Source organism: Vombatus ursinus, unplaced genomic scaffold (genome assembly GCF_900497805.2).
Source record: "Vombatus ursinus unplaced genomic scaffold, bare-nosed wombat genome assembly UNPS02014832.1, whole genome shotgun sequence".
Classification (NCBI taxonomy): Eukaryota; Metazoa; Chordata; class Mammalia; order Diprotodontia; family Vombatidae; genus Vombatus; species Vombatus ursinus.
The window spans coordinates 76593235-76614554 of NW_020954610.1; the positions used below are offsets into that span (position 1 = coordinate 76593235).

At 39.4% G+C, this 21320-nt stretch overlaps 1 protein-coding gene across 2 annotated transcripts in view; it reads left to right on the plus strand.

Annotated features, from left to right (window-relative positions):
* Positions 1–21320, plus strand: part of LOC114025749 (inversin-like) — a 223771-nt gene that overhangs the window by 167934 nt on the left and 34517 nt on the right. For both annotated transcript variants that reach the window (XM_027839236.1, XM_027839238.1), the window contains exons 10-12: positions 2837–3066; positions 8754–8860; positions 16403–16615. In XM_027839236.1, coding sequence (XP_027695037.1) covers positions 2837–3066; positions 8754–8860; positions 16403–16615 — 550 coding nt within the window. The remainder of the gene's footprint in view (positions 1–2836; positions 3067–8753; positions 8861–16402; positions 16616–21320) is intronic.

Consider the following 21320-nt stretch of genomic DNA (forward strand, 5'->3'; position numbering starts at 1 on the left):
GGGGTAGGGAGAAGGAAAGAATAGAATCTGAGCATATATGGGATACTTCACTGTAACTTATCTGAGCCTCAGTTTCCTAATCTGTAAAATGAAGAAGTTGGGCTAGATGGCCTCTGAGGGTCATCTTGGGGGGCTTTGACATAGCAAAAAACTCATATGTAAGCCTGTACACAGGCAAGGCAATATCCTTTCACTCTCTAGTTGGCCTCAGAGACCTATACAGTCCTCAAAACTGGTGTTAGGTTATTCCAACTTCAAGGATCTCTACGTTTTCTGCCACATAGTGTTTCCCTGAGTGGGCTTCTTTGACCAGGGAAAGTACTTGGTATCAATGAAGATTGATACCAACACCCTCCTCTAGATGTACACAATCCACGTGACTCACTGTACCAATAAATATAGAGTCCAAGTTTCCTCTCCCACACCATTGCTTTATTTCCTATTGTGCTCAGTTACATCTTTTACTGGGTCCTAAAAACTCCTTCGTTGCTCCACCATTGCCTTAGTTCTCTGGAGGGGAGGCATGCATATCCCTGTGGCTGGTGCAGAGAACTCTGTGGCTCCAAGAATGACAGGGAACAAAGTCTTAATCTCCATTCGGGCCCTCTCCTCCCTGGATGTCTCTATCTCCAATTTGCTGTTTATCTCCAGCTAAGTCCTAGGCTGTGCAGTTCAGGCATATGACTAGCCTTGAAGCCACAGCTTCAAGGTGTTAATTACCTTGACAATCAATTCATTACTGAGACAACCCATCATTTGTAAACCTCATCAATGGTCTTCACACACACACACACACACACACACTAAATAGAGAAGAAAAATATCACTGGAATCCTATTGGTCATACCCTTTACAGAATACTTGGACTCTTAAAACCTCAGAATTGGAAGAGACTTCAGAAGTCATGATTCAACTTTTTACTTGACAGAATTTCTTCTCTTAGTATCATTTACAACCTGTAACTTTACCGACAACTCCCACAAGAGGGCTATTCAGAAACCGTTTTCACACAGAGCCTGTAGTCCTTACCCAGAGCTGAACATTTCTAACAAAATGTAAACAAGATTTTAAAATAGAAATACCATTTTCATTATTGCCTCTAGCTGTCTTGTGAGCTTTTTGAGTTCTTGGTGAGAGCAAGGCTGTACTTTCATTTACTCATTTGTGAAGAGTTTATCGAGCACATACTGTGTTCAGACTGTTGACTTTCCATTGATATTTTAAGTGAGCATACATGGAAAGAAATCATTGTTTGATTGATCTTTTAGACAACCAAATGCTTAAATTCCTCAAAGTGTACAGCAGGAAGGTAAGCTGCATGTTGCCAAACCCCTGAGAAACTGGGTGGGGTGTTTTTTCGTTTTCTTTTTCAATATGTGTTACAGTATTGGGGAGACAGGGGACAAGAGGAGTAGAACAATAAAGATAATTTTGTATTTGTATCTCCAGTGCACATAGTAGGACCTCAATAAATGTTTGTTGATTGATTAAATGTGGTTGACATCCAAAGTTATTGTATAATAATATCTCTATTGTTATGCGGATAAGAATAGGAACTGGACCAGTGATTTCAATAGTTTAAAGACCTCCCAGATGAGAAAACTCCCTCTACTGAAGTGTAGGTCAGCACCTTCACTGAAACTTAGTTTTAGAGAGTTCACTAGAGTACAGAGATATTAAATGATTTGCCCAAGATCACACAGTCAGTATGTGTCATGAAGGACTTGAATCCTGGTATGGTCATTACTTCCATGGTCCCAAGTTGCCTTTCAATGATAATGATAATAATGATGATGATGATGATGATTCCATTTATACAGTGCTTTATGGTTTACAGGCAGTTTTACACACATTATTCCACTCAATCTCACAACAGCCTGTGAGGAAGATGCTGTGATTATCCTTTTTACATAGTCTAAGCTCACTCATGGGGCATGGTGCAACTGAGACCTTTATGTTTAGAGCTTTTCACCAAATAGCATAGAGAGATGTGTAGGCCTGACAGGGAATATAATCAAATTGGGGTTTTACCTCACAGTTGCCCTCTAAGACTAATAGACATATTTTAAATCAAAATAAAATTAAATGCAAATAAAAGGAGGATCTGTGATTTTTGTCAGCATGAGGATCTCCCAGTGTGGAAACTCCCTCCAGCAATAGAGATCACAATCTCTCTGACTCAGTCAATAAATCCTTGAGAGAAGTCTAAAGCACCTACAGGTTAAGTGACTTTTCCCAGAATACAATCTGGAAGTCGGATCTTTGGGACTCCAAACTCAGCAGATTATCTACCATACCTTGATGGATTCTAGAATCAAAATACTCTTCAGTCAAAGAAATAAACATGAAAACTGGCACATGGGGGACAATGATATTTTATTCAGTATCTTTAACACAGACCTTCATTTTACTGAGGGGTAGGAATTCACCAATTCAGTCTTCTGATTAATGTTTCTCTTTCACTCCTTTCTAATGACCTCCATAAAAAGAACCCAAATTCTGGGTTTGTTTTTTTTCTTTTTTGGGGGGTGGGAGTGGGTAAGTGGAATGATTGGACAGGACCTATAATGTCACTGGAATTTCATATGTAATGTCATAAGGAATTTCTGCTGAAGAAACTCCCTGTACCAATATAGACTAGCATCTGTTCTACAACTTATAGTTTAAGAAGTTGCCCACGGCGCTGAATTGCTAGGTGAGTTGGCTAGTAGGTGTCACAGATGAGACTTGAACTCATGTCCTCCTGATTCCAAGGCCTGTACTCTATCCCCTATACCACACTTCCTTTTTTCTACTTATTAGGTGTGTTAAATATCATTTTTCTTTCTCATTACAGGTGGAGCAAGGGTCGATCTAGTGGACCAAGATGGCCATTCTCTTCTTCACTGGGCGGCCCTGGGAGGAAATGCTGATGTTTGTCAAATATTGATTGAAAATAAAATCAATCCAAATGTGCAAGATTATGCAGGAAGAACCCCCTTGCAGTGTGCTGCATATGGAGGCTACATTAACTGCATGGCTTTACTCATGGAAAATAATGCAGACCCTAACATACAGGACAAAGAGGTAGGGATTGGGTGCTTTTTTTTTTTTTACTGTAATACATTCAGTTTGTTTTATCATTCTTATGTTTGGAGATTTCCTTAGGAATTTTTAAAAATTGAATAATTAAATGTCATATATAATAATATAATTTTAATTATACACCTATAATTATGACTATATGATGCCATATTGTATAAGATGTTATATATTTGTTATTGTTATTCAGTCACTTCAGTTGTGTCCCACTCTTCATGACCCCATTTGGGTTTTTTTTGGCAAAGATACTGAAATGGTTTGCCATTTCCTTCTCTAGCTCATTTTATAGATGAGGAAGCTGAGGCAAACAGGGTTAAGTGACTTGCCCAGGGTCACACAGCTATGAAGTGTTTGAGACCAGATTTGAACTCAGAAAAATGAGTCTTCCTGACTCCAGGCCTGGTACTCTGCACTATGGCACCACCTAGATGACCATATGTTATATATAATATGCATTAAAATGTTCAAGTCATGACATCTTTTTTTTGACATTTAGTATTTTATTTTTCCCCAGTTACATGTAAAAACAATTTTTAACATTTGTTTTAAAACTTTGAGTTCCAAACTCTGTCCCTTTCTCCTTCCCCACCCTACCCCCATTGAGAAGGCAAACAATTCAATATAGGTTATACATGTGTAGTCATGCAAAACATATCCAAAGTAGTCATGTTGTGAAAGAAAACATGGACAAAAAATAAAAAGTCTCAAGAAAAATTTTAAAAGTTGAAAAAAGGTATGTTTCAATCTGTATTCAGACACCATTGGTTCTTTCTCTAGGGATGAATAGAATTTTTAATCATAAATCCTTCAGAGTTGTCTTGGATTATTGTATTGCTGAGAATAGCTAAGTCATTCACCCCTGATCATCTACAATATTGCTGTTACTTTGTACACAGTACATTTCACTTTGCATCAGTTCATGCAAGTCTTTCCAGGTTTTTCTGAGAGCATCCTGCTCATCATTTCTTATAGTACAATGGCATTCCATCATAATCACACACCACGACTTGTTCAGCCATTCCCCAGTTGATGAGCATCCCCTGAATTTCTAATTCTTTGCCCCCAGAAAAGAGCTGCTGTAAATATTTTCGTATATATAGGTCCTTTTCCTTTTTGTTTTTCATCTCTTTTGGGATACAGACCTAGTAATGGAATTGCTAGGTCAAAGGGTATGCATGCTTTTATAACCAAATGGGAAATAAAAGGAGGATCTGTGATTTTTGTCAGCATGAGGATCTCCCAGTGTGGGAGCTCCCTCCAGCAATAGAAATCACAATCTCTCTGACTTAGTCAATAAATCCTTGAGAGAAGTCTAAAGCACCTACAGGTTAAGTGACTTTTCCCAGGATACAAGCTTAAACTTGGGTCTTTGGGACTCTAAGTCCAGCAGGTTATCTACCATACCTTGATGGATTCTAGAATCAAAATACTCTTTAGTCAAAGAGTATGTGCCCTCCCTGCTATCATTTCCCCCCCTTCTCTTATCCTCTTCCCCTTTTACTTTCTTGTACGGTAAGATAGATTTCTGTACCCAATTTCGTATGTATGTTGTTCCATCTTTGAGCCAATTCTGATGAAAATAAGGTTCACTCATTCCCGTCACCTCTTCCCCCTTCCCCTCTACTGTAAAAGCTTTTTATTGCCTCTTCTGTGTGGGATAACTTACTCCGTTCTACTCCTTCCTTTCTCTTCCTGCCAGTATATTCTTCTTTTACCCTTTAATTTTATTTTTTAAGACATTATCCCTTCATATTCAACTCACACCTGTGCCCTGTCTATATATACGCCTTCTAACTGCACTAATAATGAGAAAGTTCCTATGAGTTAGAAATATCATCTTCCCATGTAGGAATATAAACAGTTTAACCTGATTAAGTCCCTTTTGATTTCCCTTTTCTGTTTACCTTTTTGTGCTTCTCTTGATTCTTGTATTTGAAAGTCAAATTTACTATTCAGCTCTGGTCTTTTCATCAAGAATGCTTGAAAGTCCTCTATCTCATTGAATATCTATTTTTCTCCCTGAAGGATTATACTCAGTTTTGCTGGGTAGGTGATTCTTGGTTGTAATCCTAGCTCCTTTGCCCTCTAGAATACCATATTCCAAGTCCTCCAATCCTTTAATGTAGAAGCTGCTAAATCTTGTGTTATTGTGGCTCCACAATGCTTGAATTGTTTCTTTCTGGCTACTTGCAATATTTTCTCCTTGACCTGGGAATTTGGCTATAATATTCCTGGCAGTTTTCCTTTTGAGATCTCTTTCAGGAAGTGATCAGTGGATTCTTTCAATTTCTATTTTACCTTCTGTTTCTAGAATATCAGACAGGTTTTCTTGATAATTTCTTAAAAGATGATGTCTAGGCTCTTTTTTTTATTGTAGCTTTTAGATAGTCTAATAAAATTTTAAATTATCTCTCCTGGATCTATTTTCCAGGTCAGTTGTTTTTTTCCAATGAGATATTTCACATTGTCTTCTATTTTTTCATTCTTTTGGTTTTATTTTATTGTTTCTTGATTTCTCATAAAGTCATTAGCTTCCATTTGTTAAATTCTAATTTGTAAAGAATTATTTTCTTCAGTGAGTTTTTGGACCTCCTTTCCCATTTGACTAATTCTGGTTTTTTTTTTTGGTTTGTTTTTGTTTTTGTTATTGTTTTTGCTTTTGTTTTGGTGAGGCAATTGGGTTTAAGTAACTTGCCCAGGGTCACACAGCTATTAAGTGTCAAGTGTCTGAGGCCGGATTTGAACTCAGGTCCTCTTCACTCCAAGGCCGGAGCTTTATCCACTGTGCCGTATAGCTGCCCCCTAATTCTGTTTTTTAAGGCATTATTCTCTTCATTGTTGTTTTTTTTAACCTCTTTTATCATTTGGCCTAGTCTGCTTTTTAAGGTGTTATTTTCTTCAGTATTTTTTCATGTCTCCTTTACCAAGTGGTTGCCTCGTTTTTCATTATTTTCTTGAATCATTCTTATTTCTCTTCCCAATTTTTCCTCTTTCTCTCTTACTTGATTTCCAAAATCCTTTTTGAGCTCTTCCATGGACTGAGACCAATTCATATTTTTTTTGGAGGCTTTGGTTGTAGGAGTTTTGACTTTGTTGTCTTCTTCTGAGTGTGTGTTTTGATCTTCCTTGTCACCATAGTAACTTACTATAGTCAGAGTTTTTTCTGTTGTTTGCTCATATTTCTAGCCTCTTACTTGACTTTTAACTATTTGTTAACGTAGGGCTCGGCTTCCAGGGTAGAGGGTGCACTGTCCCAAGCTTCAGGGGTTTTATGCAGCTGTTTTCAGAGATACTTCTAGGGACCTGTAAGCTTTCAGTTCTGCCAAGTAGTATGATCTAAGGAGAGATGTTTACTGCTCTCCTCGCCAGTGCTCTGGTCTGTGAGTGACCACAGGTCATTTTTTCTGCCCTGGAACTGTGAGGAGGGTCCCTGCTTCACTGTGGCCTACAAGCTCTGCTCTGCTAGTGTTCTTCCTTGCCCTGGGACTGCCACCCAGTACCATGACCCAGATCTGAGTATGGGTAAAGCAATAGGGTACTGCCTCAGTGAGAGCAAAGCGACCCCTGTAATCTCATTCTGACCCCCTTTATCATCTGTGGGCTGAGAGCTCTGGAAGCAGCTGCTGCCACTACTGACTCAGTGGCTCCCAAGGCCAGCTCCTGGTTTGCTGAGGCCCAGTCTGTGCTGGTACAGCCTGTGCTGGACTGTGCTTCTCCCTCACCCTGGTGCAGCAGACCTTTCCTGTTGACCTTCTAAATTGTCTTGGGCCGGAATGCTGTTTTACTCCATCTTTTTTGGGTTCTGCTGTTCTAGAATTTGTTTAGAGTATTTTTTAAAGGTATCTGGAGGGGTTTGGGGGAGAGCTCAGGCAAGTCCCTGCCTTTAATCTGCCCTCTTGGCTCTGCCCGTAACCTATCTTTTCTCCATTCATCCATTCAACAGATATTTATTGAGCATATACTGTGACCATGCCAAGCACACTAGGCACTGTAAGGGTGAGGGATGGATACAAAGATGGCATAGCCCTTGCCCTCAAGGAGCTTCTAGTCTTGTCGTGATCTCTGCTATAGGCTGGTGGCTATAGAATAGAAGGGGAGCAAAGTTGATTGTAAAGCTGTAGTAACTGGACTATTAGTGCAAGCACATGGTGCTTATACAAAGAAAACATTTTACTCTTTGACAAACCTTCAGAGACAGGAAAGCTTAAAGTCCAAGTTTTCATCAAAGGACAATCAGAAATGAAGAGAATGGGCTGCAGTAGAAGACAGTGGGGAGAAAACAAAACAAAACCTAACAACTGTTGTTCGACTCATATTTGACAAGAACTGTCAGAAACACGTCAATTATGTCAAATGAAAGAACATACTTGGATGTGATATTGTAAAATGAGTGCTTTGTTGTTGTTTTTCCAAAGCTTAGTGGAATTTGAAAGACAATGTGGTATAGTAGAAAGAGCTGCCTCAAAGCCAGGAAGATTTGAGTTTAAACCTCACCTTGGACATATTCTGGTTTTGTGACCTTGGGCAAGTCACCCAACTTTTCAGTGCTCTAGGCAGCTCTAAGACTATGTATGAGTTGAAGAGAAGGTGCTGATCTACGTGTGCAGAGGGTATTTGCTCAATTGAGCAGCTAGTTGGTTCGATGGATAGAGCACAGGGCTTGGAGTCAGGAAGATCTGAATTCAAATCCAGCCTTAGACATTTACTAGCTGTGTGACCCTGGGCAAGTCATTTAACTTCTGTTTGCCTTCATCCACTGGAAAAAGAAATGGAACCACCCCAGTATCTTTGCCAAGAAGACCCCAGTATTGCTGTGATATAGTCCACAGGGTCACAAAGAGTTAGATATGAATGACGGAACAACAAATAACAAATTCCAAATTCAGTTTCCATTCCCTATCTGTGAGCTTATATATCCCATGGGTCTCCAACCAAGTAGTCACTTTGGGAAACCAGCCACCAAGGCAAGTTTCAGGAGTCATGTAAGAAAAATCATTCTTTATTGTATCACCTTGGTGGGACCCAAGAAGTATTACCCAGCCTGATTACCTACATACCTTTTTCTCCAAAATTGACTCTGACTATCTTTTAGCTATTTAAACAAAATTGAAACTGACCCAAGGGGAAAGATTTGCCGTCATCAAGAGTTTTTTAAAAAGACTATCCCTCAGATAAGGTAATTCTCTAATCCTAGATTCAGGAAGACCTAAATTCAATTCCAGCCTCTGAGATTTACTAGATTTGTGATCCTGGACAAGTCAGTTAATTTCTGCCTGCCTCAGCTTTCTCAACTGTAAAATGGGGGTAATAATAGCGCCTACATGAGGATCAAATAAGATTATATTTGTAAAGTTCTTAGTGCTTGTTTCCTAGCACATAATAGGTGCTTAATAAATGCTTGCTAAAAATAAAAATAAAATTTAAAAATTTAAAAAAATAAATTCTTGCTTCCTTCCTTCCAATTGAATCAAAAGCAGTATTTCTGAGACCTGGTTTCTTTATTCCTCCCTTCTCTTCTCCACCCTCCCTCACCCCCACTCCTAAGCGTTTCTGCTGTTTGAATTGAATATGCATGCAGATATCTATCTTTTTAAGTTGGCATAATAACATTCTTTTAAAACCCGAAACACTCTTTTGCTTTAGGAGTGTTTGCTTTTTGTCTTTGTTCACAGGGCAGAACAGCGCTGCATTGGTCCTGTAACAACGGCTACCTAGATGCTATAAAATTGCTACTCAGTTTTGCGGCTTTTCCCAATCAGATGGAAAACAATGAAGAAAGGTAAAATCTTGGTGAAGACCTACCAACCTGCTCAATACACACTCATGCTTCTAGATTAAACCCAAAAAACAAAAGCATAGGCTTCCATGTTGTCAAAGAGAAATTAACGATATTGACATCAACTGAAATGACACTGAGGAGATCTTGAACAAGGGGTGAGAGAATACTGTGGTCAGCTCTGCCTACACTGGCAACTGAGAACCACAGGATTGTTACAGCTTGTCTTGTCTTAGTTTACAAATGAGTTAGCAGAGGTCCAGAATGTCAATCAGTTGTGAGTCAAGAGAGGCCTGCAGGGTGTGGCCCATACAGGGTGTATGATGTACAGATCAGAGGTGGGGGGATTGGGAGTTTTGTTGAGTACAGAAAGAGAGCATGTGGGGCTACTCTGAATCCAGGGAGCAAAACTAAGGTCAGGGTTTGAGATTTTCAGACCAAAATTGAGGAAAAGGTATAATGTAGCATCCAGTTAAATGGGCTAGCAAGCAATAAGAATAGGAAAGCTTAGGCCAAAATGGAGAGAAGCACATATCTTTTCTTCTTGCTTTTCTCTGCCTTACTCTCCAGGAGATAATTTGAGCTTCCTCCCCCAACCCTTCTCCCCATCTACAACTAAAGTTTACCTGGAAATAAAATGCAAAGAATGTGTTTAGTTGCATGGGGAAGACTGGGCAGACCACCCACATACTCTTCCTCCTATGAACCAGTGACTCTGCATCCCACAAGGACTGGTAAAAAAAAAAATAGTCATTCATTAGGGGAGTAGAAAGTCTAGGAGGTCCAATACACAGCAATTACTTGAAACAGCAGATGAAAAATCCACTAATACGCCAGGTTGCCTGTGTAAAAGACACACACCAAAGAATCAATGTATCTCATTTGAATAATTAAGACCACTGCAAAATAGTTTCCTTACAAGATTTCTGTGAGGCAGAAAGCACAAGCAGTAAGTATCCCCATTATACAGATGAGGAAACTGAGGCTTAGAGAAGTTAGAAGGCTTTCCTATGGTCACAACGCTAATAGGTTTTAGAGCCAGCATTAAAACCCAGGTCTCCCAACTCAACACTCTCTCCATTATAGCTTGCTTTCTCTCCTAAAAGAATTTTGACCATAAGTGAAACTCACTTGATCTAGTGATGCCCAGGAATCTCAGACTGAACAAATAAATGAGAAAAAGATAGGACTTTTTCTCTTTGAAGACAATAAAGAAGGGAGAAGGAAAGGGAATGAACCAGGAATAATAAAAATTGCAATGGTAGCAATAGTGACAATTTAACATTTGTAAAAAGACTTAAGATTTATCTACAAAGTTCTCTCTCCCCAACAACTGTACATGATCCCCATTTTGCAGATGAAGAAACTGATACTTGAAAATGTTAAATAACTTAAGGTCACACAATTAGTATCAGAGAAGGGCTGTAGCTGAGGTACCAGCTTGAATTCAGGTGCTTCTTTCCTGTTTTGCAAAATAATTTACAGCTCATTGTTTGCTTTTATAAACTGTCTGAATGTCAGTTATGTTGTTGATGAAAACAAGGACATGGTGAAAAATATCTGATTGTGATTCAGGTCTTAGTTATTGTTGGGGAATTCCTCAGCCCAGAGATCCTAAGATCATCCTTGAGAGTAATTCCTTCCACCTTGGCTTGACTGGAGGTCAATAAATCAAGAGGCAAGATTAGGAGATAAAAAGTTTAATTAGCATCAGTTGATGAACAGTGCCAGGTGGCTACAACTTTGTAGAACAGAGGGAAATAAAAACATATGTAGGATTTTATACAGTCTTAGAACAGATGGCAAAAGGAGCCTATCAAATAAGGCTATCGGGGAACCTTCCTTTTTAAGAAGGTGCATAACAGGGACAAGATGTCAGATGATGTGGGTGAGGAATGGAGAATGTCTTAACTTTGGAGGAACCTTTGTGTTGACCAAGATCTGGTCTGTTCCAGGGAGGTTGTTTCCCTGTAGCGAATCTCAGACCATTAAAATATCTAGGTGGGACCCAAGGTCTAGGTCTAAGGTACTAGAGGCCTCCTTTTGAGATGTGTGTTAAAATTGTATCTTGTCCTGGTTCCTCTGACCAACACACACACACACACACACACACACACTTCTAGTCAGTATAGTAAGTTTATAAGTAACCAGTATAAAGGGGTAATAGCATGAAATAAGATTGCAAAGGGGAACCTGGAAGTCACGTACAAACCATCCCAAAGATCAAAGAAGCATAATTTACATATTGTATTATATATTAACCAGTATTCACATTCTGATAATTTGTGCTGAATCAGGGGAAGCCATCTAAGTGCTGCTGTCAGAGCCTTTTTGTTCTATGATTTGTAAATGCCAGACAAATTCCAGACCTCTGTAGTAAAGACCAGCAGATCGCCCAAAAGGAGCTGGTAATTTTGAGATGATGTGGATGTGTTAACTTTGAAATTTTACCAACAACTTTGAGATGATTTGAAAATATTAGTGAACTAACCCCAAGATGACACAGATAAGTTAGTGTGTTCAAAAAAAAACTATAAAAAGAAGACCTCAAACTACTGCCTCTTTCCCCAACATTCTTCCATCCCCATGGGGTCCATGCTATCTAATGCTCCCCACTTCAATCCATGGTTGTGAAAGTAATATTCTCTACTCCCCTGCCATACTCTTCCTCATGCTTCCTGCCTTCCTTCACCATTCCATCCCCTGTCCCCACACCACCTGCCTGTGAAGTAGCTCATGCACAAATTTAGAGAAACCACCCCAAATGTTCACATGGACTATTTGTGCCCGAACTGTAGTAGAGCATTCTGAGCTTGTGTTGGTCTGATCAGTCACAGTTGGACACATTCTAACTTGACTCTAACATAGTGATGTCATTTTGGTCCTCTTCAAGAACAAAGAACCAATGAAGGGGGCCAACCAGCCACCACTTGTTTCTATATTTCTGTGCTGTTTGCTCTCATACACTCTGTGGTTATATAATCACACTCTGTGTGATCACAGCCCTATTTCCTTCTGCCATCATGGTTTTTCCCAGTGAGTACCCAAAGAACTGGGCATGTCTTTACCCATTTCATAATTTCATAAATCATCAATTCAAGATGGAATCAGACCAGGAATCTGTCTTTATGCAACACTATGTGTTACATTGGCCTCTAAGGCTACAATTTCTGGGGAGATATTTCCCCAAACTCACAGGACACAGGTTTTATACATTTCTTCCACACTACCATACATGGGCAGCTAGGTGGCACAGTGGATAGAGTACTGGGCCTGAAGTCAGAAAGATTCATCTTTCTGAGCTCAAATCTGGTCTCAGATACTTACTCGATTTGTGACCCTGGACTTAACCCTGTTTGCCTCAGTTTCCTCATCTGTAAAATGAGCTGGAGAAAGAAAATGGCAAACCACTCCAGTATCTTTGCCAAGAAAACTCCAAATAAAGTCATGAAGAGTCAGACACAGCTGAAACAACTGAAATCAGTCATGGAATCTTAGAGCTGGAAATGATGATTTGATTTCACAGATAAGGAAACTGACCCACAGAGGAATAGGGACTTTTCCAAGGGGAGTTCTGACCAAGAGACCACATGAATCAAGGCAATTTACCAACCTATCCCACTCCCCCTGTCCCCAGCATAGGCAACATGCCTCAATTGCAGGGAAAGTTCCCAAGAAAAAGAAGAAAAAAAATCCTCTTGCTTACCCTTGCCAACCTATAGTTATAAAATTCAAATGGCAGCATCCCAGGTCCATTTAATGTTCCATCGGGTACATCCCAAGATGTGTGGCTTTCAGTGCTCTGGCTTTGCTTTTTATTCTTCCTGACATTTCAGCTTAGGCTCTCTTATCATCTCATCTACCAATCCCTATGTGGCAAGTCCAATTGTGTCCCCTCTTCCTGTCTTTATCTGTTTTGCATCCTTCCTAGTTACCATCAAGGAGGTCTTAATTTTACCTTCTCATGCATTGACACTAACCATTTCACTTGATGGACTATGTAGGCATCATTTTTTGTCTACTGCTGCTGGCTTTCAGTCAATAAATGCCTGACAGCCACACTCTGATACCAGTGGTAATATTCACTGTGCTTGAATGTTGCTGAGTTGAATTTGGAATGAAGACAGTCTCCATGACAATAATCATAGTGTGGTCAACTGCTGAATGCACTTCAATCTTTTCTTCTCTATTGGGCTTCTTTGTTCTGTAGTAGCAGAATGAACCTTGAACTTCTGATCTATGTGGTTCTGTTTTCCATAGAACGAGATGACAGGTATTCTGAAGATAGAGACAAAATTTGACCAAGTTAAGCCCTATAACCAGAAGTTATATAAACCAGGTTATGATAACCATACCTATACACTGAACAAGGCATTCCGAACTTTAAAGCCTAAAATTGTACTATGATTTTTGGAACACCTGGTATGTGAAAGGCTATGGAAAATAAATTTGCACTATTTGTTTTTTAGTCATGTCTGACTCTTTGTGACCCCATTTGGAGTTTTCTTGGCAAAGATACTGAAGTGTTTGCCATTTTCTTCTCCAGTTCACTTTGCAGATAAGGAGACTGAGGCAAACAAGGTTAAATGACCTGCCCAGGGTCCCACAACTAATAAGTGTCTGAGGCTAGATTTGAACTCAGGAAGATGAATCTTCCAGACTCCAGGCCTAGTGAACTATCCACTGTACCACCTAGCTGCCCCAAATTTACATTATATATATTATAATTATTTAAAAGTTGATCTAGTTCCTTATTTCAGTATTTTTTTTTGGTTTGGTCCAAATCTGTGATTTATTGATGTGAAAAACTCCTTGAGATGGAAATTCCCTCTAACTTTGAATGTCAGCAATTTACAGCCTTAGAGAATTGCCTGGATGACTAAAAAGTTAAATAATTTATCCAAGGGAGATGCAATTAGTATGTTTCAGAGACAGGACTATAACTCAAGTCTTTCTGGCTTCAGGACTCATCTTTTATCTACTACATATGATAATAGGATCATAGAATTTAGAGCTAGAAGGAATACTAGAAGCCATTGAATCAAGTCCCCCAATTCTACAAATAAGGAAACAGGCTAGAAGAAGGTAAATGACTTGCTCAAGGTCACATAGCTGGTAAGTGTCTGAAGCAGGATTTGAACTCAGGTCTTCCTCACTCTTCTATCCATTGAGCCACTTGGCTGCTTCTATACCATCATGTGGACTTTTATTTCCATGCTTATTTCAAAATGTAATTTGTTTCTCACATGAAACTAGTAGTAAGCAACCCTAAGAAACAAATAGAAAATAGTAGCAGCAGCAGCAGCAGCAGCAATAATAGTAGTAGCAGTAGCAGTAGTAGTAACAGCAGCAGCAATAATAGTTGCAATAGTAGTAGTAATAGCAGCAGCAGCAGCAGGAGTAGGAGTAGCAGCAGTAACAGTAACAATTGATATTCAGACAATGCTTTAAGGTTGGTCAAGCACTTTACATATTTTACATCTCATGTGATCTTCCCAACTCTGAGATATTTTACAAATGAAGAAACTGAGGCTGGGAGATGTTAAGTGACTTGCACAGGATAACATAACTAATAAATGTCTTAGGCAGGACTTGAACTCAAGTCTGACTCTCTCTCTCTCTCTCTCTCTCTCTCTCTCTCTCTCAAGGTATCTTTTGCAGTCCCTTAGTTATGGTATCAGATAAGATCATATATGTAAGGTGCTTAGCAAACCTTAAAGTACTATAGAAATGCTAGTACTGATGAGGAGGAGGTTGAAGAAATGCATCATAGAAAATTTTTTTTCTCCCCCCGGGGATTTATGTCTTGGATTTGAAAAATGCAGCCTGAGATAAATAACGCCTTATCCCAAAGGAACCCAGGATTCAAGGGGCTAACTAGAGCCTAAAGAATTGACACCTTATTCTCTTTCATACCCATAAGGAACGGTTAAATAGGAGGAGTAACTTTCCCAGGAGAAATAAGTAGGGATTTGGGCAAGGTCAGACAGGGTTAACTGAAGATTATCTCTACATCTACGTAAAAATAGCTATCTCAGATTTTCATACCTTTTGATGTTTGATATTAATTTCTACATTAATTCCTTAGCAAATAAAATTTTAACCCTTAAGTTGGCTCAGTCTAATTAAAGGAAGATGGGTTTTATCTATTCCTATGTCAATAAAACATAGGAACATCTAGGCAAAAAATGAAATATCCCAGAAGCCAAGCAAGAATTGCTGGCAGAGAAAACACAGACTGTCATCCTGTTACTGAATGAGGCACGCTTTACACAGGGTGTCCTGGAGATCAGCTCTGGGATATTTGGGGTCATTTCTTGACATGGAAAGTTATAGGTGGGGTCCATACACAGCAATAAGAAAGGGACTCATTAAACCAAGCAAACCACCTACTTGAAAACACTTTTGTCTGACATTCGATGCTCTCCACAGTCTAGCTCTTTGACAGAGTGCTGCCACAGATACCAAGGGAAGAGAGGGAGAAAGTATCCAGGAGTCACAGTGTGGAAGAGCACACTCTTGCCCTCCATCATTGCCATGAGTTATGTGGCCTGAGCAAGTCTTATGGAAAAAATGGAGTTGATTCTATAGCAACCTTAAGGTCAAAATTTTCTTGCAGGGAAGCCTAAACCCTTAGGGTAGTACAGTAAGTCTAGAAGACTGATTAGGTCCCTGTGAGAGGGTGGGACACACTAGAGAGGGACCATCTTTCTACTTCAGGTTCTTTTCCCTTCTGTGGAGATCACCGGGTAGTGATTTAAGTCTAAAGGACTGGATAGACTTCCATTAAAGTCTGATTTTTTTTTTTTGAAAAGTTTCTACAATTGAATCTGGTCCATGTAGTCCCAGAGCTTGGGGTTCTGAGCTATAGGTTACATTAGAAATCCTAGAATCAAAAAAAAGAAAGGAAGAAAGAAAGAAAGAAAGAAAGAAAGAAAGAAAGAAAGAAAGAAAGAAAAAGAAAGGAAGAAAGAAAAAGAAAAGAAAGAAATCCTAGAATCATTTTTCTGGTGTTCTTTGCCAACTCTAAGTGGCCATTTCTGCCTTCTTCCATCCTTCCCTCCCATCCTTCCCCCAAACAAATCTTGAGAAATGAAATGCATGGAAACAGCCTGAGTTAGCAGGCTACACCACTCATTGGCCTACCTTTCCTCAAACATGAATGTAATTGTGCACTCTGACTCCAGTCTAATAAGAAGAAAGGCTCAAACCAGGAGCTGAGAATCTGGGAATTCGTAGGGTGTCATATAGATTTTTGCAATTTGAGTGTAGGGGCTAGGCAGAGAGTTCCATTGACAGCTAGATCCCTATTATTGGAGATAATGAATCTCCCGAAGTGGTGTCATTATTCAGATTTGAATTGCATATTTCCAATGGGCTGGAACCAATGATCACATTTTATATAATTATAACTTGGAAAAGTGTGAATTTGAATGCATTCAGGTACTTCAGGGGATTCATTATTATCACTAATCTAGACTTATTAACCAAAATGCAACTTGGATTACTTTGTTCTTACGATTGAATATCATTTTCTTGTTTTAGGTACACACCTCTTGATTATGCTTTGCTTGGGGAGCACCATGAAGTAATTCAATTCATGTTGGAACACGGAGCTCTGTCAATAGCAGCTATTCAAGACATTGCTGCTTTCAAAATCCAGGCTGTCTACAAAGGGTACAAGGTCAGGAAGGCATTTCAGGACCGAAAAAATCTCCTAATGAAGCACGAACAGCTGAGAAAGGATGCTGCTGCCAAGTAAGTCTGATCCTTGGAGTGTACCCAAGAGCCCTTTCCATTTGGAGGGGGCTGCAATCTAAGAGGGCCCCCTCCCTAGTACTCAGTAAAAACAAAGGCGACACGGGAGCTGCCAAGGGAGAGAGTCTCAGGAGAATAAGAAACTAACCTTTCTTTTCTCTCTTCTTCTTCCCAAAAGGGGAGAGAGAAACTAGGCAGGGAAATGCTGGAATGAACAAAAGGCTGAACCACAGAAAACTAGACTATCGTGGACAGGGAAGACTTGGGAGAACTGGGAAAGTAACCTGTAAGGCTTTTCCAGGTCCCACCAACCTCCACGGCCCCAGGCAAAATTATAAAGTTGGCAAAGTAGGATCAATGCCCTGCTATCTCCCTCTTCCTTGTCATAGAATTACAGAATCTTAGCGTTAGAAGGGACGCCAGAAGTCATATAATACAATCCATACCTGAACAAGAACACCCTCTAAAACGGCCATAATCATCTATCATCCAGGCTTCACTTGAATACATATAACAATGAGGAACTCACCACCTAATAAGTCAGCCCGTTCTACTTTTGTCAATTGTATTGAGAAATTTTTCTTTACATCTAGCCTATATCTGCCTCTCCAACACTTCCACCTTTTGTTTTTAGTTTTGCCTCTATAGCACCAAGTAAAACAAATCTAAACCCCATTCCACATACACCTTCAACTCTTTGAATTCAGCTATCACTCCCCCTCTTGAAATCTTTTCTTCTCCAGGTGAAACATCCTAGGTTCTTTCAAAACCCAAATGTAGCATGGTTATCCTTCTCTGGACACCTCATATATTGTCAATGTCCTTTTCAAAATATGATGCCCAGAACTGAATGTTCTAGATATCTATGGTCTGACCATTTTCTGCAGTTTTTTCAAAGATCTCCAACAGTTGAATTCTCTCATTCTGGGCACTTTATTTTTATTAAGAAGTCTATTTTTGCACTGGTTTTCTTGGTTGCCATGTTATGTAGTTGACTCATATTGAGCTTACTGTCCACTAAAACTCCCAGGTCCTATGTGTGTGTGTGTGTGTGTGTGTGTGTGTGTGTGTGTGTGTGTGTGTAAAACCATATATATGTATGTATATATATACATATATACACCTATATGTGTATATATACATATATATGTATGCACACATACGTATACCTATATATATACACATACACAAACTATTTTCTCACTGTGTTTCTCATCTTGCACTTTGGCAGTTTATTTTTTTTAACCATATATAGGATTTTACATTTGTTCCTATTAAGTCATATCTTAATAGATTCAGCACACTGGAATCATGGACATATATTACACAACACATACGCTTTGACATATGTTATCTCATTTGAAGCTCACAATCCTATGAGTTAAATGTGGTAAGGTTTATTACTGCTGTTTTAGAGATGAAAAAACTGAGGCACAGGCTGGTTAGGGAATGTGTCAAAGATCCCACAGCCAGGGCTCCAACATGAATCTGGTAATCCCAATCCAGGGCTCTCTCCACTCTGGCGCTGTGCCTCAAGGGGATCTAGGCACCACCCCCACCCCACCCCTATTCCCCACCCAGGCTTAGTAAGGACAGAATCATCAGTAACACCCAGAGGTCGGGTTGGCACAATGAATATCCAAAACCAGGAATGGAGAACTTGGAGACGGTTGAAGGATGAAGAGGTTTAGAATGTTAAAATACTTAACCAAGTTTAGTGTTTTATAGGTTTTTTTCTCCTTTGTGCTTATTAAAGGAATTATATATTAGTTATAAAACTGATTAGAAATCTCTACTTACATTTCTGTATTTATCAGATGCAAGGCATATTATGAAATCTAAAAGTATTTTTCAAAGGTCATTGTTCTTGTACTAACATCAGCATCTTAAATTGCTAAAACTGAAAATAACTTGACATCCTTTTGTCTCAGTAAATTTCTTTGCATCCTTTGTTCAGCCAGGCTGCTGGATGATGCAATGGATGGGGTGCTAGGCCAAGAGTACAGAAGACCTGAGTTCAAATCCATCTCAGACTCTTAGTAGCTATGTGACCATGGGCCAGTCATTTAACCTCTGTCTGCCTCGGTCTCCTCAACTGTATAATACCAGATAAGAACAGCATCTACCTCCCAGGGTTGTGAGGATCTAATAAGATAATATTTACAAACACAAAGCCTAGCACATAGTAGGCACTTAAGAAATGCTTATTTCCTTCCTTCTTTGAGTTATTCTGGCCATGAACATTCAATTCAACAGGGACAATTATTAAGTACTTACTATGTGTCAGACACAGCGTGAGGCTCTGGAAGACAAAGACAAAAAATAAGAGTAGCCTTTTCCCTCGAGGAGCTTACATTAGAGGAGAGAGAAAGGACATGTCCACAGATAAGTGAATGCTTTATATTTGCTAGCTTTATTTAGATCTTGTCATTTTTTTGTGTTTGTAAATCTCAGCTAATAATTAGGGGGGAATCAGGAAGGCTTCATATAAGATGAGCACTCAAAGTAAACCTTGAAAATCTTGGGATTAGAAGAGGTGGAAGTGATGTTAAAAAGAGATGAATTGCTTTTCTGGGGCGAGGGGAGTTACTTTAACATTCTGAATCTCTAGAATTACCTATTACTCAATGTCTTTCTTATTCTCTCCACCAATCTGTACCCATCCATCTTTTAAACTTCGCTGAAAGCTTTCCCTGACCACTCTGATCTCACGCTCCACTGAGCTCCTATCGCCAGGAGTGTACTGGAGGGAGACGGCTTGATCTCCAGAGCTGATGGTTAAATTTTCACTGTGAGCATTTACATCTCAGAACTACACAAGCACTACAAATCCGGGCTTGGTTTGTTGCTTTGTTGATTGTCTAAGCTTTAGAAAGGGATGGGGAAATGTTAATAATGCAGATTAAATTTTTAAATGGACATTTGTTTTCAGAGAGCCAGTTGTTAAACATTTGCCAGTCCACTCCTGCATATATCACAGTTTGTTCTACTCATTCATTTAGTATATACTTTCTTGAGTTTCTAACATAGTCCCTTGTACATAATTGGTGTTTGATAAATGACTGTTGATGAGGAATATTTTTCCTTTTCAGACATATATGCCATCACCTAACATACATTGGAAATACCTTTAGGGCAGAGATTATGTCTTAGACTGCTTTGTGTCCTCCATAACACCTAGGCTGCCCCGACCCATTGTCTATGCGCCACATAGCTCAGACTTACCTATAGCTGCCCAACCTGAGACCTGCCTGCCTCTCCAGACTTTGAGGTGTTGGGGCACAGTAATTTAAATATCAAAAAAGTAAAAGTTAGAATTGATTAAGCTCTTAACTAGAACCAACTTTTATGAAACATTTTTCTTTGATGTCTGTCACCTTCATTTTCTTTAAAAAATTGTAGAAATGTTTAAAGCTAGAAAGGACCTTTGTTATTGTTCAATAATGTCTGACTCTTCATGACCCTATATGAGGTTTTCTTATCAAAGATATTGGAGTGGTTTGCCATTTCCTTCTCCAGTGGACTAAAGCAATCAGAAGGTAAGTGACTTGCCTAGAATCACAGCCAGTAAGTGTCTGAGGTCAAATTTGAATTAAGGTCTTCTCCAGGCCCAGTGCCTTATGTACTGAGCCATCTACCTAATTCTGAGGACCTTAGACATCCTCTATTCCAACCTCCTCATTTTACAGATGAGGAAATGAAGCCTGGAGAAGTTAAATAAATTAGCTCAGGAAAAATCTAGGAATGCATTTCAAATCTGTCTTCCTTCTCTGCTAGCTTCTTTGTTCTATAAAAGCAGAATCAATATAGGTAGAAACTGGGAGTGGGAAGATTTAAACCAATGCCCTCTTACTTCCAATCCAACATTCTTTCTTTCCATGCCACCTCCCTATCTGTTAGTGCCTTCTCCCATAGCTTTGTAGTATACTCCCTCCCATAAAGAAGAAAAGGGATCTGATTCAATTAAATTCAACAAGTGTTTATTAGTGACTAGTGTTTTGGGGACACAGAGACCAAAATCAAAACAGTCCCTGCCCTCTAGCAGCTAACGTGCTCCTGGGGAAAATAATATCTACATAGAAAAATAAATACAATAAGAGATACCAAGAGATAACTGCAAAATAATTTTGGGCTCAAGGGGAGCAGTAACAGCTGTGAGGATCAGGGAAGATCTTTTGTGTAACGATGGCACATGAGCTGATCCTTAAATGAAAGTAGGAAATAGGCTTAAATGGAGTTGAGATGAGAAAGCATTCTAGGCATGGGGTACAACCTCTGCAAAAGCACAGAGGCAGAATGTTGCATATAGATGTAGAAACAAGGAGGACATTTTGATGGAAATGTAGAGAAAGTACAGGAAGGTGGAGGAAGTAAAATCAGTCTAGAAAGATGGTTTGGAGTCAGATTGTAGAGGGTTTTAAATGTAAAGCAGAAGAGTTTGTTTTTCCCGGTGGTAATAGGGATCCAGATCTTGACATGGTCTGCCCTGTCCTTGGGGAATATCAATTTACCAACTGGATTGAGCATGTATTGGAGGAGAGAGATTGGAGGCAGGAGGGAGCCCAGTACAGAAGTCCTGATGAGAAGGGATGCCAGTGTGAACTAGGATGGTGCTCATGTGAGTGGAGAAAAGGCAAGGGATGCAAGAAATATGGAGGTAAAATTGACAAGACTGGCTTCTCATTGGTTACATAGGGAATGAAGG